Source organism: Sparus aurata, chromosome 22 (genome assembly GCF_900880675.1).
Source record: "Sparus aurata chromosome 22, fSpaAur1.1, whole genome shotgun sequence".
Classification (NCBI taxonomy): domain Eukaryota; kingdom Metazoa; phylum Chordata; class Actinopteri; order Spariformes; family Sparidae; genus Sparus; species Sparus aurata.
The window spans coordinates 12,706,424-12,725,387 of NC_044208.1; the positions used below are offsets into that span (position 1 = coordinate 12,706,424).

Genomic DNA, 18,964 nt, shown 5'->3' on the forward strand with positions numbered 1-18,964 from the left:
ACAGTTTTGAAAATGTAAAAGGTGTTTTTCTTGCACAGCTCCTCCAGGAGAAGGCCAGCAGAGGGGAAGAGCTTTTGGCATCCGTGGACAAATCATATCAGAGTCTTGTTAAGACACTTCATTGTGAAACAGCTCAGGCTCTGGAGGATCAAATAGAAGGAGAGCGAAAAAGGTCAGTGGCCTGAAAGCCAGAACAGAATTGCTGAAATAAACTTTAAACTCAAATTTATAATGCAAATGACAGCACAAATGAATAAAGTTTTCTTTATGGACTCATAAAATAATCCCTCCATTTGGATAATCTGAAAAATACATTGTCAAAAATCTGAACTGAGCACAATAACATTGTCTGTTACTTCTCCCCTCTTAGCTTATCTTGTTGTCCATGCATGGGCATATCGGAATCAGGAGGAAAAAAAAAGTTCAAATATTATCATATAGGCAATTAAATGTGTGCTGTTTTAAAACTGATCATCTAATTTGTGTTTAAAAATCTCAATACAATCATGTTCTACAGTGCAATTAGACTACTATAGCTTTGAAATGCTCATAAACATTAAAGAGTCACACAGAGTTATAGAGGACTAATGTATTGTGCTTGTGTCAGGTGGAAGGACGTGGTGCAGCAGCTAAAGGATGAGCATGTGAAGACTGCAGAGACGCTTTCCCTCTGGCGGGAGTTCACTCACCTCTCTGATCAATGCTCCCTTCAACTGCAAAAACTGTGGCATCAGAGGGAGGAGCTGTCAAGATGTTCACCTCAACAAGACACACAGGCCGCAGTTAAACTGGTAGAGGTGAGTTCAAGGTGCCGTTCGGAGTGTTTGAATGTCTAGTGCTCAGTGAAATGTAGTGATTGTTGTACATCTACAGTAAACTGACTGATGTAGAAATCTTGAGGACGAAACAATTTTTAAGTATGAAATTTTTTTAAATGAACACATAACTATTGTACAGGACACCTTTGTTAAAAGAATTGTGTTAAGTTCTTGATTGAGACATTTTACAGTAAGTAACAACTTGTACTTACAGTCACCATTCAACAACTTAAAGAGTTTACATTCTCTGTTGCAATGTACAGTGGTAAACTGCAGCTAATTGCAACCAGCGTCCATTGACATTTAGTTGTTTTGCACATCCATGCACGACAACAAGCTTCAATTCTTTCAACCATGTAATTCTTTTCCCTTTCCAACCTTTTAAAATAGTACACTGAAAGGTCTATTTATGGTTACTTGCGTCAGGAACATCTGTGGAAAACAGGCTTTCCATTATTCTGGAGGGGGAAAAAAACAGTTAGAATCGCATGAGCTTTGATTTTTGGCACATTGCTGAACAGTCAATAAGATGGTGGAAGGCGGTCAACGCTACATAATTAAATTAAATCAATTAAAAGTCGGACAGAAAAACATAAACGCGTCATTGCTGTCCTCATCCTCTCATTCCTCAACCTAAGTGGCTGTTTTTTCTCTCACTCATTAGCAGCAGCTGCAGATAGCTGCCATGGATTTGCAAAACAGCATGGGAGATGTTCTCTCTGCTTCCAAGCCTCTTATTGGACGACTAGAACCACTGGGCGCAAATTTAATCCAATCAGAGACCAGACTGCTGTCACGTGAAGTCCTGCTGCTGAGCCAGGCAACATCACGGAAAAAGAAAAGTCTTCAGGTGAGGAAATGAGCAGAAATAATGTCTTATTATGAATAGATTAATAGCAGAAATATTTGTTTAACTTACAGTTTTGTAATTATAATGACTCAGAGATGAGTTTCCCTTAAGTTTATCGTGAAACTGTGACATATTGGTCAAAATGAATGAATTCAGGTTAATATTAAAATCACCTTTCTCTGTGTGCAGGAGGATTTGGAGCAACAGGAACTATTCAACACACGATTGGAGACCGTTGAAAAGCAGACACAGAGTATACACACAAGACTGAAGGCCAACATGAATGACAAGGACTCTGTGAAGGTTGGTCAGAATCCCTGAACATTACTTCTGTGCGTCATGCACATCAGACACCTATTTTAAGATTCACTGTCACTTCTCTTATTATCCTCCATTGTGGGAAATCTACAGTCTCTGTACACATGCTTACATTGCAAATCAGGAACTTCTAACAGTTAAATCAGAAAACTTTTATCAGTCAAAATGTACAAGAATATAGACTTAAAAAAAACATTTGAAGCTTATTAAAACAGTACCTTCATACTTTTTGTTTATTTTCCCCCCACAAAAACTCAATTATGGGAGCTGCATACCAAAACTAGGAGCACTATTATGCCACAAATATAAGTAAAATGAAGAATGATAATATGAGTGAAAAAAATCCAATAATAGAAACATTTATCTTGTTGTACTTTCAGCATTTGTTGCCATTAGTAAAGCTCAGAATGTCCAGACAATATTGTTCTCATAAGGTTGCGGGCAGTCTGATGATACGAGACCATTTTGTTCATTAACTGAAAATACATTGTGTGTTTTTCATTTCTCGGATGTGTTGGCAGGTTCTCTCCGAGCTCAGCGGCCTGTCTGCGTCACTGGTTGACGTCAGGGAGATGAGCGGCTGTGTGACCCATAACAACCATGAGGCAGAGAGACTGCACATGCTGAGGAGGCAATGGGTTGAAAGCATGACTCATACGATGGATATGAACAGGTGAGAACATTCAGCTCATAAAGATGCACAAACAGAAATCCATTTAGTGTGGAGTTGTGTTGTGTGTTTTCACATTGTTGCCTGTAAGTGGAATTTGCACATGAGCCATGATAAATATTTCTTTGTCATTTCAGTTATACTTTACCATGTTAAGAAATCCATCGTATCTCACAGGACTGAATCAAGGCTTTAATGAAATGAAAACTTAAGATTTTAAAGTTTGAGCTGTAGCGTTATAAAGCAGATCTGTTCCAATCACTCCCGCTTCCACAACCACAATTATTTTTTAATAGACTTAATAGCTTGTTCCTGAAATTTATTTGGAACAATAACAAATCCAGGTTGAGACTTAGACTGTTATACCTGCCCTACGAAAGGGGAGGTTTATGTTTTCCAAATATGAAATGGTATTATTGGTCCGCACAGTTGCGCCCTGCAATGTTTTATTTTTCAACTGAGTTCTTTCTTGCTTGGGTAAACATTGAGCAGATGTCAATACCAAACCTTCCAATAAAACTATATTTATATTCTGCAGATCCCAAAACTTTGAGAAGAACAGTAGAAAAACCTTTTCTCAAAAATACTATAGATATTTGGTATAAAGCCCATCAACTCCTCCCATTTCTCGCTTCTCCCCCATATGGGGTAATGCCTTTTTTAGGGCAAGAAGGGCAGATGGCAGTTTCAGAATCTGGGCAAGAAGAGGTATGCAAAAAATAGAGGATCTATACATGGATGGTAATCTTCTTGCGTTTGAACAGCTGTGTCAGAAATACTATATTCCTAAAAAACATTTTTTTGAATATCTACAATTGAAGCATTTCATATTATCAAAATATAAGCAGATACCATCTGAACCACCATTATCACATCTTGAAAATCTCATAGTTCTCAATCAAAATGGGAGGAGACAGATTTCTTTATTTTATACAACTCTGTTACCACATGATAACGAGTCTACCACTGACAGATTAGAGGCATGGAGGCAAGATATGCAAAAAAAAACATAGAAGAGGCTGAATGGGAAAAGGCATGCTTAAGAGCTCAAAAACAATCAATTAATACGAGGGTGAAGCTATTACATTACAAGTGGTTGATGAGAACATACATTACTCCAGTCAAACTCAACCAGTGGTCCCCTGGCAACCCTGAAACTTGCATCAAATGTTTAGAGGAGAGAGGCACTCTGTTTCACGATTTATGGGACTGTCCCAAATTAAAACAATACTGGAAAACAATCCTTCCAACCATAGCTGACATTGTTAATGTGGAAGTCCCTTATCAAGCAAAAGTGTGTATATTAAGTATATATCCCCCAAATGTTATCATTAATTAAAAACAGACAACTTTAATTGATTTTGGACTCCTGCGGGCCAGGAAGATGATTGCCTTATATTGGAAAAAACTAGATGTACCTTCAAAACAGGTGTGGGTGAAGGAGATGGCATCGTATATTTTGTCAAGTTCAAGTTTTGTCATTGTTTTATTCAGTGTCTGTTTTTTAGTTAAATATGTAACATTAATTAAAAATATTGGTGAAAAAATAATAAAATAAAACAGATCTGTGCACTTTGAAGGACTCTGCCACTTGTTGTTTTTTGTCTAATGTCGAACATATTATTTTTTCTCTCCAGAGAACATCATGTTGATCATCAGCGCTCCCAGAACTTTCAGGAGAAGTGTATGAACTTGAAATCTATCCAGAAGAAGCTTGAGGAGGAATCAACATCCAAAAAACTTCAAAACTACTCCAGCCTTCAAGAGATGCTCAATGTCCATCAGGTACAACACACCTCACAGTTTATCTACATTTCTTTTGTTTCGTAGACATTAATCAGAAACAGATTAACTGGAACCAATTTTTAAATGGCTTCAAGGCTTTTTTCTCAACTCTGGAAATTGGGGACAGAAATGATAGATAAGTCAAATTGCTAAAATTCTAATTAAAGTATCACTCTGTTAAGTGTCCCTAGAAGCAAACTTTATTCTCACTTGTTCAAAACTAGTGTCAAATTGATAGGAATGTGTACATACAAACATTTTTAAGCCGATACCGGTAGTTACCTGCTTCTCTCTACTCTATTTAAAAGTTCATCACCTGTGTAAAACTAGCCTGATTGGCACAAACCATTCTTTAGTACATCACTGTGATTATTCCAGGACAGTAGGATGCTTGTTTTAAACATTGAATATTACAGAAAAATGTAGTGTTGAACTCACGCTGGTTTAACTGCTTAGTAATGAGTCTAATGAAAGATTTAAGCTATTGCTCTCCTCATGTTCTCTCTCCTGTTGTTATCACTCACTCCCACAGAGTCTTCAGGCTGAAATAATCATTGGACACCAGCTTCTGCAAGCTCTTCTCTGCCATGCAGTCGGATTCATGGAAAAAGAAACGGGAGAAAAAAGGTAGGTGATGCGTGATTCTTCAAAAGCATTAAATGGCAGTTTAAAAAGTAACAAAACTCTTTGAACGTGCAACAGCTTAATGAGGTTTGAGTAGCAGATTCTTCCTTTAAGACCTCATTGTATCTGGTTCTTCCCTTCATCAACATGTTAATAAATTCATATGATCATAGTGTTCCTCATTTTCAGGAGTGTGCTCAGTTCAGCATGCAGCTCGTTTCGATCGGCTGTTCTGATTTCATCTGCATCACATTGACACCAACATAGCCCCCATAATTCTTAGTTATTAAAAAGTTTATTATTGGATGTTAGATACAATTAAAGATTTGAATGCATAATTGTAAGTAAGGTAGTGTGTCAAGGGTATTAATTACCACTAAGCCACATAACTGTACAAGCTACTTACAGGCTTTCCTCTGGTGATTTCACAGCTTTGTGTTGGTTTCAGAGTATTTAGGTCAACATAAACAACGCAGACAAAAACATACGCATAATACGTCAGGAATGAGGACTATTATTCATTGTCCAGCACAAAAGGAGTAACTTGTTACTCCGCAGCACACCAGCTTTTTCTCACACAAATTTTTGTTGTCAAGGTTCAAGGTTTCCCCAGCCTTCGACAGGCTCATATTTAGATAAGATGCACAACAATAGTCAATAGGAAAATGACAACCACTTCAGGAGAAAAAGGGGAGGTTAGACTGAAAAAGATAGAACAAGAAAGATTGTATGTAAGGTCAGTGGTTAAAATAGTATTCAGATCAATTACTGAAGTAAAAGTATCATTACCACACTATGAAAATACTTAACTACAACAAAAATTCCTACATTCCAAACATCAAAGGTCCAGTGTGTAGTATTTTTAGAAACTTATCAGAACCAATGATTGGTTTGTCCATCCTGGGCTACTGTAACATGGCGGTGCAACATTGCGGACTCTATGGAAGAGTGCCCACTCTCTCTGTAGATATAACAGGCTTTTTGTTAGGTAACGAAAAACAATTCTTTGCCATTCGTAGACATTTAAAACGGGACAAAACGTGAGTTTATTTAAGTATTATCAGCAATTCTGTTAAAGTTGTAACATGTAAGAATTCTGCAGTCAGATGTCTAAAAAAATGTCCAGATCTTTGTTTTATGTTTTGTTGAGTTGTGTTCTTGCATTGTCCCAAATGAATTGACAATGTTTGAAGTCAGAGACATCCCAGCTGCAATATGTGTTTGAATGCAGTCAGGTTGATAAATGGGAGTGAAGATAAATCCTCAGATAAAAATGAAACTTCTTAATCCCAAAAGTCCCGAATGCTAAAAGTAATCTCAGTTCCAGGACCTTTTTAATTGTGTGATTCTTCCTTTTGGGGATTGATGAATGTTTTACTCATTACTTTTGGTATGTGGACCGAAACTAGCAGGTTTCATATTGGCAGCAGTATTTAAAGAATCTTTCTCTCTGTGTGGGTGCCATGCCACGGGGAAACTGTGTTATTAATCTGAGTCATCAGAGCGTGCCGAATTGCAGTCTTGTGTTCGTCACAAACCCAGTCATCTGATAAAGTAATTAGATTTGAGGGTTTTTGGTTGCATTTCATTCTTGGCCAATAAGACTTACACACACTTGGTGTTTACTGACACACAACAGAGGATCCGTGTGTGTGCAGGTGTTTCCTTGCCTGGAACTGTCACAGTAGATGTCTCTTTCCCTAAATCATTTTGGAAAGCTTGGAGAGAAATGCAGATTTTTTTTAGGAGCCAACGGAAATTTTGTTCTCTTACCCCTGCTGAGATTTCTACTTTGGGCTTTAAGACAGTCTTTAAAACCTGCTGATTTTGTGTTGATTTATCAATTGCCCGTGAATGAAGTATGACAGACTCATTTGTGTTTTTTCTCTTTCTACCGTGTTATGAAGCATAAAAGACTTTTCTCATAATGTCACAAATATTTTCCTTAATTTTCAATGGATATCAACTAGTAAGCCTACATTTGTTAGCAGTATTGTTTGTATCCACATATATAGAAGTCTGAACCTCTTTTGTTTCTTCTCATGCAGATCTGAGCTCATGACACAAGCGGCCTGTGTGAGGCAGAGCTGGTTGAGCTCTTTGGCTCTGGTTGGCCAGCGAAGGTCGTTGATAAAAGAACAACTGGGTCAGTGGAGGGTCTACCGTCGTGGCTTGAAAGTTTTGTGGAAGCTGTTGAGTGACGTTGACCCCTTACTGCCTCCTGCTGGACCTGCTATGTGTGCACTGCATCAGCAATGGAGCTGCAGGGACGATTACCAGGTAAGAAGTGTACTGTGCTCCTACTCCTGTGTGTCAGATTCTTATACCAATGGGCAAATTGTGGTTGAAATGCTATGTCGTGTGAAATTTAGGAAAATTACAAGCACTGACTCTCCCCACATCTTTCAAAGTGCGTTGAAGATGCTCTGGGTCTCCACTCCGCGGTGTACACACAGACACTGGATGCTGGAGGACATTTATGTGAAACTATGACAGAGTCAGAGTGTCAGAGCCGACTGCAGTCAGAGCTCCAGGCTGTACAGGAAGCCTGGGAACGAACCAGCTCACTGCTGGAGACGAGACGAGAACTGGTCACCACAACTGTTCAGGTAACACCAACACTCTTTTAGTTATTATTATCATTTTTTTTGTTAAATCTTACAATTGATCTTGTAGTGTTTTAAAACAAAACTATACAATCAGACGTTGAAATAAGTATTAAGCTTTTCAAATTAAAAGGCGAACATAAACATGTCTGTCATACTGATATACAGTAGATATCATTTATATAAATCAAACTCAATCAAAGAACAGGATGTTGTTATCTACAGCTTGTCCAAATTTCCCCTTTTTTTTAACTTAAAGTGAAAACAGGCAGCTATTCCCTCCTAGAATTTCCCAATTGTAATATTGTTGGTGCCGCTGTTGCAAAGACAACTGGATCGTTTCAGTTTCCTCAGAGTAACAAATAACAACAGCACAGGACAAAACGTGAGTTTATTCAATCACTTAGTCTGTAATTGAAATGGATTCCCAGTTAACCTTGATTGCTTTTCCCAGGTGACTGTGTGGCAGACAAAATTGTGTAGTTATAGTGAGGTTTATAAGAAACCGATGTAAATGCTGATGTTTCATCATTCTATATCCGTTACATCGACATCAACATGTACTTCATAATAGTATGTTGAAGCAGAAAATCATAATATACACAGTTAGCTTGCCTTAAAGGGAATTTTTGACGCTTTTTATGTGGATGTCCAATCTGTATTGAAGGTAACTGTCATCAATTGAAGCAATACATTTCGATACTGACCGAGAAAACTGGTCTTCTGACACCAGTGATGTTATTGGTGCTTTGGAAAAATTACAAGCCAACCCTAAGTGTGAACACAGGGTGTGCTGCCATTCATAAACAAAACTGGTTCTCTTGCGTGTACACCAGCTACATTTCTAACAGTGAAGATGTCCATGTGTAGTGGACAAGGATACATCTTCGCTCACAATGCATCCTGGTACGTGTAGGAATTGCTGGCATTCAGCTTTCTCAGTCAACATAGCAGCTACTGAGGAATTTATTGCTTCAGTTAACTAAATTTACCAACAGCACTGATTGGACATCCACATCAAACATCCCAGATGTTCCCTTTCTGTACAGCTTTGGACTGATAAAATCCAAATGAACATGTGTTACAGTATTAACAAGGGAGCAGGAGGTGTCAGCTTTTCATGACCCATATCCAGGCCCTAATCCTCCAACACACACACACACACACACACACACACACACACACACACACACACACACACACACACACACACACACACACAAACACATACACAAACACACATACAGAGAAGCTGGTGTGTTGCCCTGGCACTGACCTTCAGCCAGGGATCAAAGAGAAGCTCAAATCCAAAGACGGCTGGTTATCAGTGTCCGCCCCTTTTTTAATTCCATCGCTGTTATTCTGCAGTGCTCATATATTGTACAGCAAGGCACGGATCATACCTGTGATCTAATAAAATACTGTAATAATAGTGAAATAAACATACACACATTATGTAGGATCAAAGCATGTTACTGGCTGTCTGGTAGAAATGTTTAACAAACACTGATTGTGTAATACATCAAAGCTCTGACTACTGTCGTATGACTGACAGAAGAGACAAGCAGCTTCGTGGTTTGTGTTACTCAGAGCATTCGGATGTTTTGGTACCCAGGTCCAGTAAGGTCAGGGAAAGTTGTGTTAACCCCTTTAAGATAAACAGGCGGGGAAATCCCTCCGAGCAACATGTCAAAGATCACACAGAGAGAGGCATTGATGAACAAAGTATAGCTGACAGCAAGAGCCCAACTTGGTCCTCATAAGATGGTCATAACACAAAGCATTTTAAAGACTTACATTGGTGGGAATATTTAGAGATTTAAGACATTTAAACAGACATTTACTGTCAAGGCAAAACTGCCAAAAACGGTTTCTTAATTCTAGACCAACGTATGTCAAAAAAACAGGTTATTTTTGCATTTGTGTTTTTCCTATTTCATCTTTCTACAGCCCAGGTCTCTGTGGTTAATCATCTGTCAGATATGTGTTAAAGTGACTCCTGAGATCTCCTTCCTCTCTGTCCTCCTGTTTAGAAGTGGTCTCAGTGTCAGGATGGGATCACCAGCATCTTGTCTGAACTGGACAAGCTGGAAACAAAGCTCAAACAGCCGCTGCCTGAAAGACTGCAGGGCTCTGAGGAGGAGAAACACATTCAGGTAATTACAATACATGTAGTCTGTGTGTAACTTGACTGTGTTCCTATTCCTAACTACTAGAATAGAGTAAATAACAGCCCTTTCTAATACCACGTACAAAACACAAGACATTTTATAAACTCCTTTGAAAACAGAACATAGACACTGAAATGGTCCAGGGCATTATGCTGTGCTTGGAGTGGAAAACATAAGCACCTGTACTCCCCCTATTCATGTGTTGGCGTGTGTGTGTGGGAGGGGGGTAAAGAGGAGGATGCTCGATTGGCTTATACAGCGGCTGTCAAGCACGATTTCTCCCGGTGCCCTCCATGGCCAGTCAGACTATGCCGGCGTGAGCGCGTCCCTGGATACTTTCTGTTCTCTCTGATTTTAGCTTGTCACACAAAAAACACGTTATGCCCCAACAGAGAAAAGCAGGCAGGTGAGAAAGGGAAGCACATGTAGTGCCCACCAGAGTATTATGTAGATGTTTATTAGTGAGCACCAGAACACTGAGCGATTCCATTATCCAAAATAATATGAGAAATCTAATCTTTATGTACTAAATCATGATTTTATTATGCTTATGTCTACCAACCTCACTTACTATTGAAACAAGTAATTCAAGACAGTAGTTCAAAACTGTTTTCTTCATTGTAAATGTTGAACAAATCAAAGAGTCGACTGATCATATGGAAAATTGTTTTGATTGTACATTATAACATAAAGCATAAAGTTGAAACACCAGGACCTAAAAGATCATCAGCATGAATCTGTCGGATGGTCAGCTGGTCTAAAAACTGACCAAAGTTCCCCCACCTCTCAACTCCATCAGTAACTACCCCCCCATCCCACCAGAGTGCCTTTAAGTTCCCCCCCTTTCCCTTATTTAATACCCCCATGCTTTCACTCCCCTCCCCCTTTTCTGCCCCTTCTACCCTCCCCCTGTTCCGTCCACAGCCCTTTAATCTGGACAGTCGGAGCGAGAAAGAGGGACAGCAGCGTGAGTGGACAGCTTGTACATGGCTCTCTGAGCTGGTGTTAAAGTGTATGTGTGTGTGTTATGCAGGAGACCGAGCTCTCTCTGCAGCGTTTGGCCAGTGGATTGAGAGACCTGGCCACCATGAAGACGGACCTGTCCCAGTACGTCGCGGCAGGCGACTCGGCTCTGCTGGAGCAGCAGCTGGAGCAACTCCACGGTCAATGGGAAGAGCTGTGTATGAAGGTGAGAACTGATTAAAAAAAGAAATGCAGCGGTAGAGAGAGAGAAAGAGGGAGAGAAAAGGGACCATAAAGTGAGCCAGAGGAAGTGAGAGATTGTAGGTGGGGCAGGTGGATAGGAAGGATTAAGGGGGAGAGATGGAGAGAAGGAGGGAAAAGTTGCTACCAGCGGTGTTTTGGCTTTGACCAGCAGCAGCAGCAACACAAAGCCTCTGCACCACTGGGGCTGGACACACACACACACACACACACACTCATTTGTTTGAGAAAAGAGCCACCATGTGCAGGTTTATGGAGGGAAATTACATTGTCATGTCCTCTTGTTAACACTTTCTTTTCCCACAGGAGAAATTCATTTGTTTTCTTAACATTTAATTTGCAAAAGTACTAAAACTTAAACTTTTTGTTTGGGTTGGACATGTCTGGATTTATCCAAGTCTTTTTTCCTGCTTTTATTAGTCACAAACATAAGACAAACATGAAGAAAAGTGTAGCATTATGCAGTTTATCGAAATGCTTTCAAATAATGACTTTGCAGCTTTTCAGGTTGTAATTAGCTGCCGACTCAGACTCACTGAGCCATCCGAACAATCACATGAAACTCTCGACAGAACAGCCCATTAATTCTGAAACTGCATTACTGGTGAAAGCAGCTCTACTGTATACACACAAATTCCTACAGTTAAGTCTTTTGGCTTAAACACAAACGCACTGTTGTTCCTAAATACCAACGGTTGTGACATGCGCGGGACATTTTTGTCAGTTATTAGGGGTTACAGGATAATTTGCAGTCATGCTAATTGGTTTCCCAGTCAGGCCGGCTGCTTCCACCTGCTCCTGTCTTGGCACGAGCTGCTGGGATGCAGCAGCTGCATCAACCAGCAGTTTGACCAATCATGAAGTTTTCCGTTGATATTTTGTTTTCTGCATGTTGGATTATTTGTGCAAGAATGCTATTTGCTTATTTTAGCTCCATAATTCTTCTTATGTTTGTCCAAAAACAAACCTGAAGTCAAAAAATGGAACATTACCTTAAAAGAATATACTTCAGCCATCAAAAAATCCATTTTTTATGATAATTTCTGCTAAATAGTGAAACGGATGGACAAAAATATAAAATGAGGTTATTTGACAGAGCACAGACAATTTTCAGCTGTTAAATCACACAAGATTATTCATCCCTATTAATTCCTGACATGTCCAAGGGGGCCTGGATCTGAGCCACAACAGTTTCCTCTGCATAGTTAACAGGTTGTAGGTGGGGGAAGCCACTGGAATGGGCCCGATGAGCAGATGGCCTGGCTGGGCTAAAGGGATTCAAGGGACAGGCTCTATTGTTCCAGGGGGAAGCACAAAGTCCTCATGGGGTGACGGCAGATCACAATGCACCCTAAATTCTCCAGTGTCCAGAAAGGCCCAGCGGTTGTTGGTTCGTTAAAACCAAAGCACGGCTCATTTAAATCAAATAAATGCCACAGAACGGTAAAATATAGCTGGTTCAAATATGCCCCGAGGGCTCGCTAAGCCCTTTAACCTCAAAAAGATCATCAGCCCCCTCCTCAGCGATGTAATGGGGGGTTTTCATGGCATTAAGCTGTCATTAGGAAAATGGACCTTGTTAATTTTATCAACCAACCAGAGTCCCTTTGGGGATTTCTCTCAATTCAGTTGATGACTGACTCTGCTGCAGATTAAATGCTTTAGTGTAGTAACACACTTCATATTCAGTTTATTTATAGGTAATCCGTTGTATTGAACAGTACCCTTTCACATTACAGATTTTGAAAGACGTCCCTATGAACTAAGCTCAAATCTACAAAATGCACTGTTGTGTAGGAGAATTAGGTCAGATCTTTCCTGGAACATACCAATAAGTAACATAACCAATAACTCTGTTTCAGACTGGATTTACATTTGTCAAAATCCAACTGACGGGCCCGGCACAAGTTAGACAGTTAAGACTTGTTTCTTTGTAGTAGTAGTTCCCACAAAGTCTATTTTAAATTTGGCAAAGAAAGGAGCTAATCTTGTAACTGAGACACGTTGTCAGTTTAATGGTTTGTTTAAAAGCTGTAAATCATGTTTAGTGCCTTGGGTGGATAAAGCTCCATAGTCACTGGTTCATCAAAAAGAGTCATGTAGTTAATGGCCTGAACCCTGAACTAATGGTTATTCTAATAATGGATTAATCTGCAGAATATTTTTACGATTAATCGACTGTTTGTTTAGTCTATAAAATCTCAAAGAAATTATGAAAAATGCTCATTTCAACTTCCCCAGAGCCCAGAGTCACATCTTCAGATTGCATCTTTTGCCCAACCAACAGTCCAAAGCCCAAAGACTACATTTACTATCAAGAGTGACAAAGAAAGCAGCAAAATCCTTAATTTAAAGGCGATGGAACCAGAAAATGTTGAAATGAATAATCATTTATCAAAACAGTTTCAGCTAATTATTGCAGCTCTAATCTGGTTACCCTTAACTAACATGATAGTGGCATCAAATGTTGCTGCAAATACCAAATAAATGTTTCTCTAATACTTAAATGCAGTCAGTGCACAACTTATTCTAACTGCAGCTTAGCCTGTTCCACAGGTGTCTTCAAGAAAAATACAGTCTTGAAATTGCACCAGGCAGCTTTTTTACTATATAAATACACCTGTCTGCACAATGTAAAATCATAAAATGGTAATTACAGGACCACTGATACTTTCTTCACCATCAATAAAGCGTTTAACAGTGTGCAAAGCTACTAAATGCCAATTTTATCACTTTGACTCTTCCAGGTGTCCTTGCGCAGGCAAGAAATTGCAGACCGCCTCAACGCCTGGACCATCTTCAACGGCAAGAACAAGGAGTTCTGTGATTGGCTGACTCAGATGGAGAACAAGGTTTGCCACAGCGGAGATCTGAGCATCGAGGAAATGGTGGAGAAACTAAAAAAGGTACAATCTCAGAGGAATATTAATATCTTCCTTATACAACTGCTAACACAATATTACACCAGGACATGGACAGGCTATTTTTTTTTTTGTATTTGGATGAAATTGGAGTTCCCTAATCTACCATCTAACTTAATTAGAGCTTGTTTTGCAGGTGTAATTGCTCCTGTATGCACATTGTGAAACATTCATTTAGGTTCTTCTTGAACTATATTCCCAGAAAATAGCACATTCTCTAATACCCAAAATGCACCCATGATTAAGGCCATGGACATCACTTGTTTATGTTAAAATCCATACATGAGCAACATGTAGTACAGTATGTTGTTTATGACAGATGGTGGCCTGGAATGAAATGGCTGCATGTCCTTTTGTTTCAAACACAACAGTTGCCCTTTCAGTGGCTGAAAGCCTTTTGTAGCTTCATGTTACATCATGAAGCATGCTCGTTTAGTCAAAGAGATAATAATTGGTTTAAACGTGGCATGATTGTTGTTTTGAGCTGTTAGATGAGATGAGAAAATTAGAGGGAATGTGATCGACCCTTTTAAATCATTTGGAGAGCAGAAGTTGGCACTTCCTGGTGATGATTGACTGCTCCTGGCGAATGGAAACAGGTGTTTGGTATTTGGAATAAACAGGACACTGAAACTTTGAAGCATCCCACTTTATTTCAGTCTGAACTGAACTCTCACTTAAGGTGAAGATGTTTCCCTCTCAACATCTTATATATGCTGTATATTTTCTATTTATTATATTATAAGGAAAGTTGAAATCATGAGATAAAGTCAAAATAATGATAAAGGGCATAATTATAAGATAAAAAAGTCAGAATTATCAGATAAACAGTCAACATTTTTCTCTTTTTTTCCAGTAAGGCTTTTTTTTCATCAGTTTCCTTTTCTTTAACTTGAGGATAGGAGCGTCCATGTGTTTTGTCAGTTTTGGCCCTACAAGGGAAAAACTTTGGGCACCATCTGGGGCAGATTTTGTTTTTTTAGGTTTTTCCTTTTCTTTTCTTTAGGAATTAGTATTTTATAATAAAGCATCATGGTATCATGTCATGTTTCCATAGGACTGTATGGAGGAAATCAACTTGTTCAGTGAGAATAAGAGCCACCTGAAGCAGCTCGGTGAGCAGCTGCTGTTGGCCAGTGATGAAGCCAAGCAGACGCAGGTCCACGGCTCACTGCTGGAGGTCAACCAGCGCTGGCACAACCTCTTCCACCACATCGAAGCCAGGTGAGAGAGCAGCCACAGCTCTTTAGGTTCAATTTACTGTGTATTTGTATTTCAATTAAGCCCTTTGCAGAAGACCCGAAAGGACAGAACAGATTCGGACTTTCGTGCTCCAAAAGCAAGAGGGTTGTTAGATTAAATATCGAGCTGTGTGTAGGTGTGTGTTAAAGGTTTTCTAGTTTTGTTGCGTAACACACCAAATGTCATCCTCTTATTAGCCTTCTCAGCCAGCACCTTTCACAGCAAAGCCACTCTAGCTTCATTAAGGACTAAATTGCTCGAACTGGGAGCCTATAATTAAACAATGACTCTGATGTGAATCCATCCACCTGCTGTTGTGCCCGTCGTGCTCTGCAGCTGTCAGGAATACGTCCTCTAATGTACAGACTGTAGGTTAAGCCCCTGTGATATTAAACTGTTACTGCCCCCGACACCCCGCCTCCTCAGACAGATGGAGAGTCCTGTAGAAGAGCAGGAGATACAGACTCCTAACCCTGCACACTCCGCCGACCCCACCCGATACCGCCACCAGTCTCAGACAGTACCATATGTCCCCTCGTCCACGCTGACTCCCCCAGCCCTGTTCTAGTGTGGGACAACATGAGGGAGGGCGGGTGGGTTAATGTGGGAGGGGCTGTGTCTGTCGGCATGCATTAACTCTCAAAGTGAGGTAACCTTAAAGACTCAGGGGGCTTGATCCCATGCAGGCAAGAAGGGCTGTAGATAATGAGTGCATGCACATGTTGAAGATAATGTATAACAAAAAGCTATTCTTTTAGTTTATCAGCTATGATAAATATTAATTTGACACGATACAATAAATGAGTAGGCTCAACAGGAGAAGTGTATTCTATAATGGATGTAGCCAGCCCAGTTACTAGTCAAAGGAAAATAATGGAGTTAAAAGCACATGTACAGTGAAAAGCTGCATCATTACAGCAACAGCAGTAAATGCCAGTTGGGGTTTATAGTCTCTGAGTAACTTTGAGGCCTCCTGTGGTCAGCTGTACTTTGTTAAATTCATCCTCCGACCATACATCCTCACTTATCCTCCGGCCCTTTTCTGCTCTGTTTTCTCCACCCATTCTGCTCTTGTCCTTTTCCTCATCAGGGACCCCTGACCGGGTTTTGTGTCTTTGTTGGGTCCTCCACATGAAGCTGCTGGTCTTTGTTAGGCTGTCAGAGGTAGAGAGGCGGTGAAAGAGAGAGAGAGACAATTTAGTTGACTAGGATGGTTGTTTCTGCAGAGGGGGAAGAGACTTTTCTGGACAGAATTTACACTCACGCCATTATGTCTTCATTACACGGACATAAACATGAGGCCGGGCAAACTACACACAAACGTCCACTGACTATACACTGTACATTGAAGGTTTTGGCATCAGTTCAGTTTTCTTACTGGTGTAAATCCAGCACCTGAGGTTTGGAGCAAATGCTAGCAAGAACACATTTTTCAATCCATTATCTTTTTTGTTTTGTTTTAGTTCTTTGAATTCCTTCAAAGAATGATTTTTTTCGTAACACAAACTGCCGAGTACAAACCATATATATATGTTAAAAAAAAAAAAAAAAAAAAAAAAAGTAAAGAGCTTTTGGCCAAACAGGAAAAACTAAGATTGTGAATCTGAAAAATAGTACCTGCAAAGCGTCAGCATGCTCAGTTTCACTGTAGGCATGGCAGCATACCAACGTTTGCATTTTGTGCAAATCACCACTCTGCTCTGCTGTTAGTGCTGGCGTCATTTTAGCTAAGTAGCAGTCCTGATGGCAGTCCCCCCTCCTCTACGTCACCATACTTGCTCTGCCTTTCCTTTAAGCTTTTTTCATCACTTGGCCTGTTTGGTAGTAAAAGCAAAGCATGCAAACAGGACTGCCCCTTTATGGAGTTCTCTGTCCTGATTGGATAAAGTTGGCAGCGTCTTTTCTCTATTTTACTGCATGAGCAGGATGAGAGACAAGGATTACTGACCAAACACTCTACAACACTGATTACTGTTGGAATATAGAGCCCATTTTAATAAGTATAATAAGGCTTTTAGTGTAGCCATTAGCGAGGCTGTCGTTTCGTGCTCTTGTCATTTAACAAAAGTAGGGAAAGCTTTAAAGCTTAAAAAGAGATACGAAGACATAATTTCTTCAAAGACAGAACATGAACTTAATTGCTTAATTGCAATTCTGCTCCTAAATCTAAGCTAACCACTTGAAGAAGAAAGAGCCATTCAAAATAACAACAGCTCAAACCGGATCGGAAAAGATCTCAAAGGACTCTCACACACTCACACACTCTACTTATTCAATGTTTTCCCAATGTCCGGCATCTGTTGGGACCCTTTCATGCATTCTTCAGCCTGCCACTTACAGCTCACAGCTGTTTTTAGTGCTTATTATTTTGGTGGAGAGCGTCTCCCTCTCGGCCCCCGACAGGCCCTGCTGGACCCCAACAGGAGAGGAAGGATCAAATGGGGGAAATTAACTCAAACTCCCAAACGGGGCACACTTCAGGCTTTTAATTCAGCCGCAGAAGAGAGCTCGTATTGTCCCAGGCGTTGCTATGACTCCAGTCAGTGTGGCGCGCTGTGTGTGTGTGTGTGTGTGTGTGTGTGTGTGTTCACTCATGAGGGGGGTCGGTTGCCATGGTGACTGGAAGTTTTGGTATAAGATACCTGAGAATGTTGTAGGTTGGTGAATAGCTAAGCTGTTTATTTTGTTCTCTTTTAGTTCTCGTTGACTTTCGTTCTGTTCTTTCGGCGTCTTTTTTTCTGTCTGTTTCCTCCTTTGCCCTCTTTTTTCTGTCTTCATACATTTTTCTTCATCTTTCACCATCTTTCCTTCCCTCTTTATTTCTCTTGTTGTCTTTTCCCTTTCTGTTTTTCTTTCCATTTTTTTTTGCTGTTTTTATTTTTTTATCTTTCCAACTTTTTCTTTCTTTTGGTCATTCTTTCTGAAATTCTTGTTTTCTTTGTGATTCATATATTTTTTAAAAACATATTCATTTGTAAGACAGGATGTACCAGAACAAATGCTTTGTTATCGGATCCTTTTTCTGTCTCTCTCTATCAATTTCTCGAACAATAGTGAGCCAAGAAACATACATGGAAAATAGAAAATTGAGAACATAAAGTATGTCCAAAATGACTACTTGAACACAACACATACATGTATGGATCTATTGATAGGTGCAGGTGGACATTATTTCATTTTAAATGGTCACAAACCGAAAAGGTTTTAGAACCACTTAGTTAGATATTTTTAATCCATGTAACATAAAGAAAAATACACACATTGCAGACAGTCACAATTGCTTATTTGAATATGGATCGCTAAATATGAACTGTGGATCGTACAAGTTATTAAACTGTGTGTGTGTTTGTCTGTGTGTTTAGGGTGAAGAAGCTGAAGGAGACTCTGGTGACGGTGCAGCAGCTGGATAAGAACATGAGCAACCTCCGCTCGTGGCTTTGCCGCATGGAGGCCGAGCTGTCCAGACCCATCACCTACAGCGTCTGTCACCACCAAGAGATCCAGAAGAGGCTGGCTGAGCAGCAGGTAGCCCATAATGCACACAACCAATGTCTTCTTTCTTTTTGTCTACATTTTTTTAGTTTCCTTGTTCTTTTCTTTTCCGGACATGTTTTGTAGTTGTGTCTTTGTCTTCACCGTATTGTTTGTGTGGTTTTAATTCCATAATTTAGTTTTTCTGGTTCACTGTCACTCCCTCTCACTCTCTGTCTCTCTTAATAATTAATAATTCATATC

The 18,964-nt window shown here is 39.8% G+C and overlaps 1 protein-coding gene across 1 annotated transcript in view; it reads left to right on the forward strand.

Annotated features, from left to right (window-relative positions):
* syne2a (spectrin repeat containing, nuclear envelope 2a) overlaps nt 1–18,964 on the forward strand; it is an 85,283-nt gene that overhangs the window by 56,740 nt on the left and 9,579 nt on the right. Inside the window, exons 85-98 of the mRNA XM_030405261.1 lie at nt 39–172; nt 608–797; nt 1,483–1,668; nt 1,858–1,971; nt 2,508–2,659; nt 4,294–4,441; nt 4,974–5,068; nt 7,114–7,345; nt 7,477–7,674; nt 9,705–9,827; nt 10,876–11,031; nt 13,814–13,972; nt 15,045–15,211; nt 18,592–18,754. Of these exons, the coding sequence (XP_030261121.1) occupies nt 39–172; nt 608–797; nt 1,483–1,668; nt 1,858–1,971; nt 2,508–2,659; nt 4,294–4,441; nt 4,974–5,068; nt 7,114–7,345; nt 7,477–7,674; nt 9,705–9,827; nt 10,876–11,031; nt 13,814–13,972; nt 15,045–15,211; nt 18,592–18,754 (2,217 nt within the window). The remainder of the gene's footprint in view (nt 1–38; nt 173–607; nt 798–1,482; nt 1,669–1,857; nt 1,972–2,507; nt 2,660–4,293; nt 4,442–4,973; nt 5,069–7,113; nt 7,346–7,476; nt 7,675–9,704; nt 9,828–10,875; nt 11,032–13,813; nt 13,973–15,044; nt 15,212–18,591; nt 18,755–18,964) is intronic.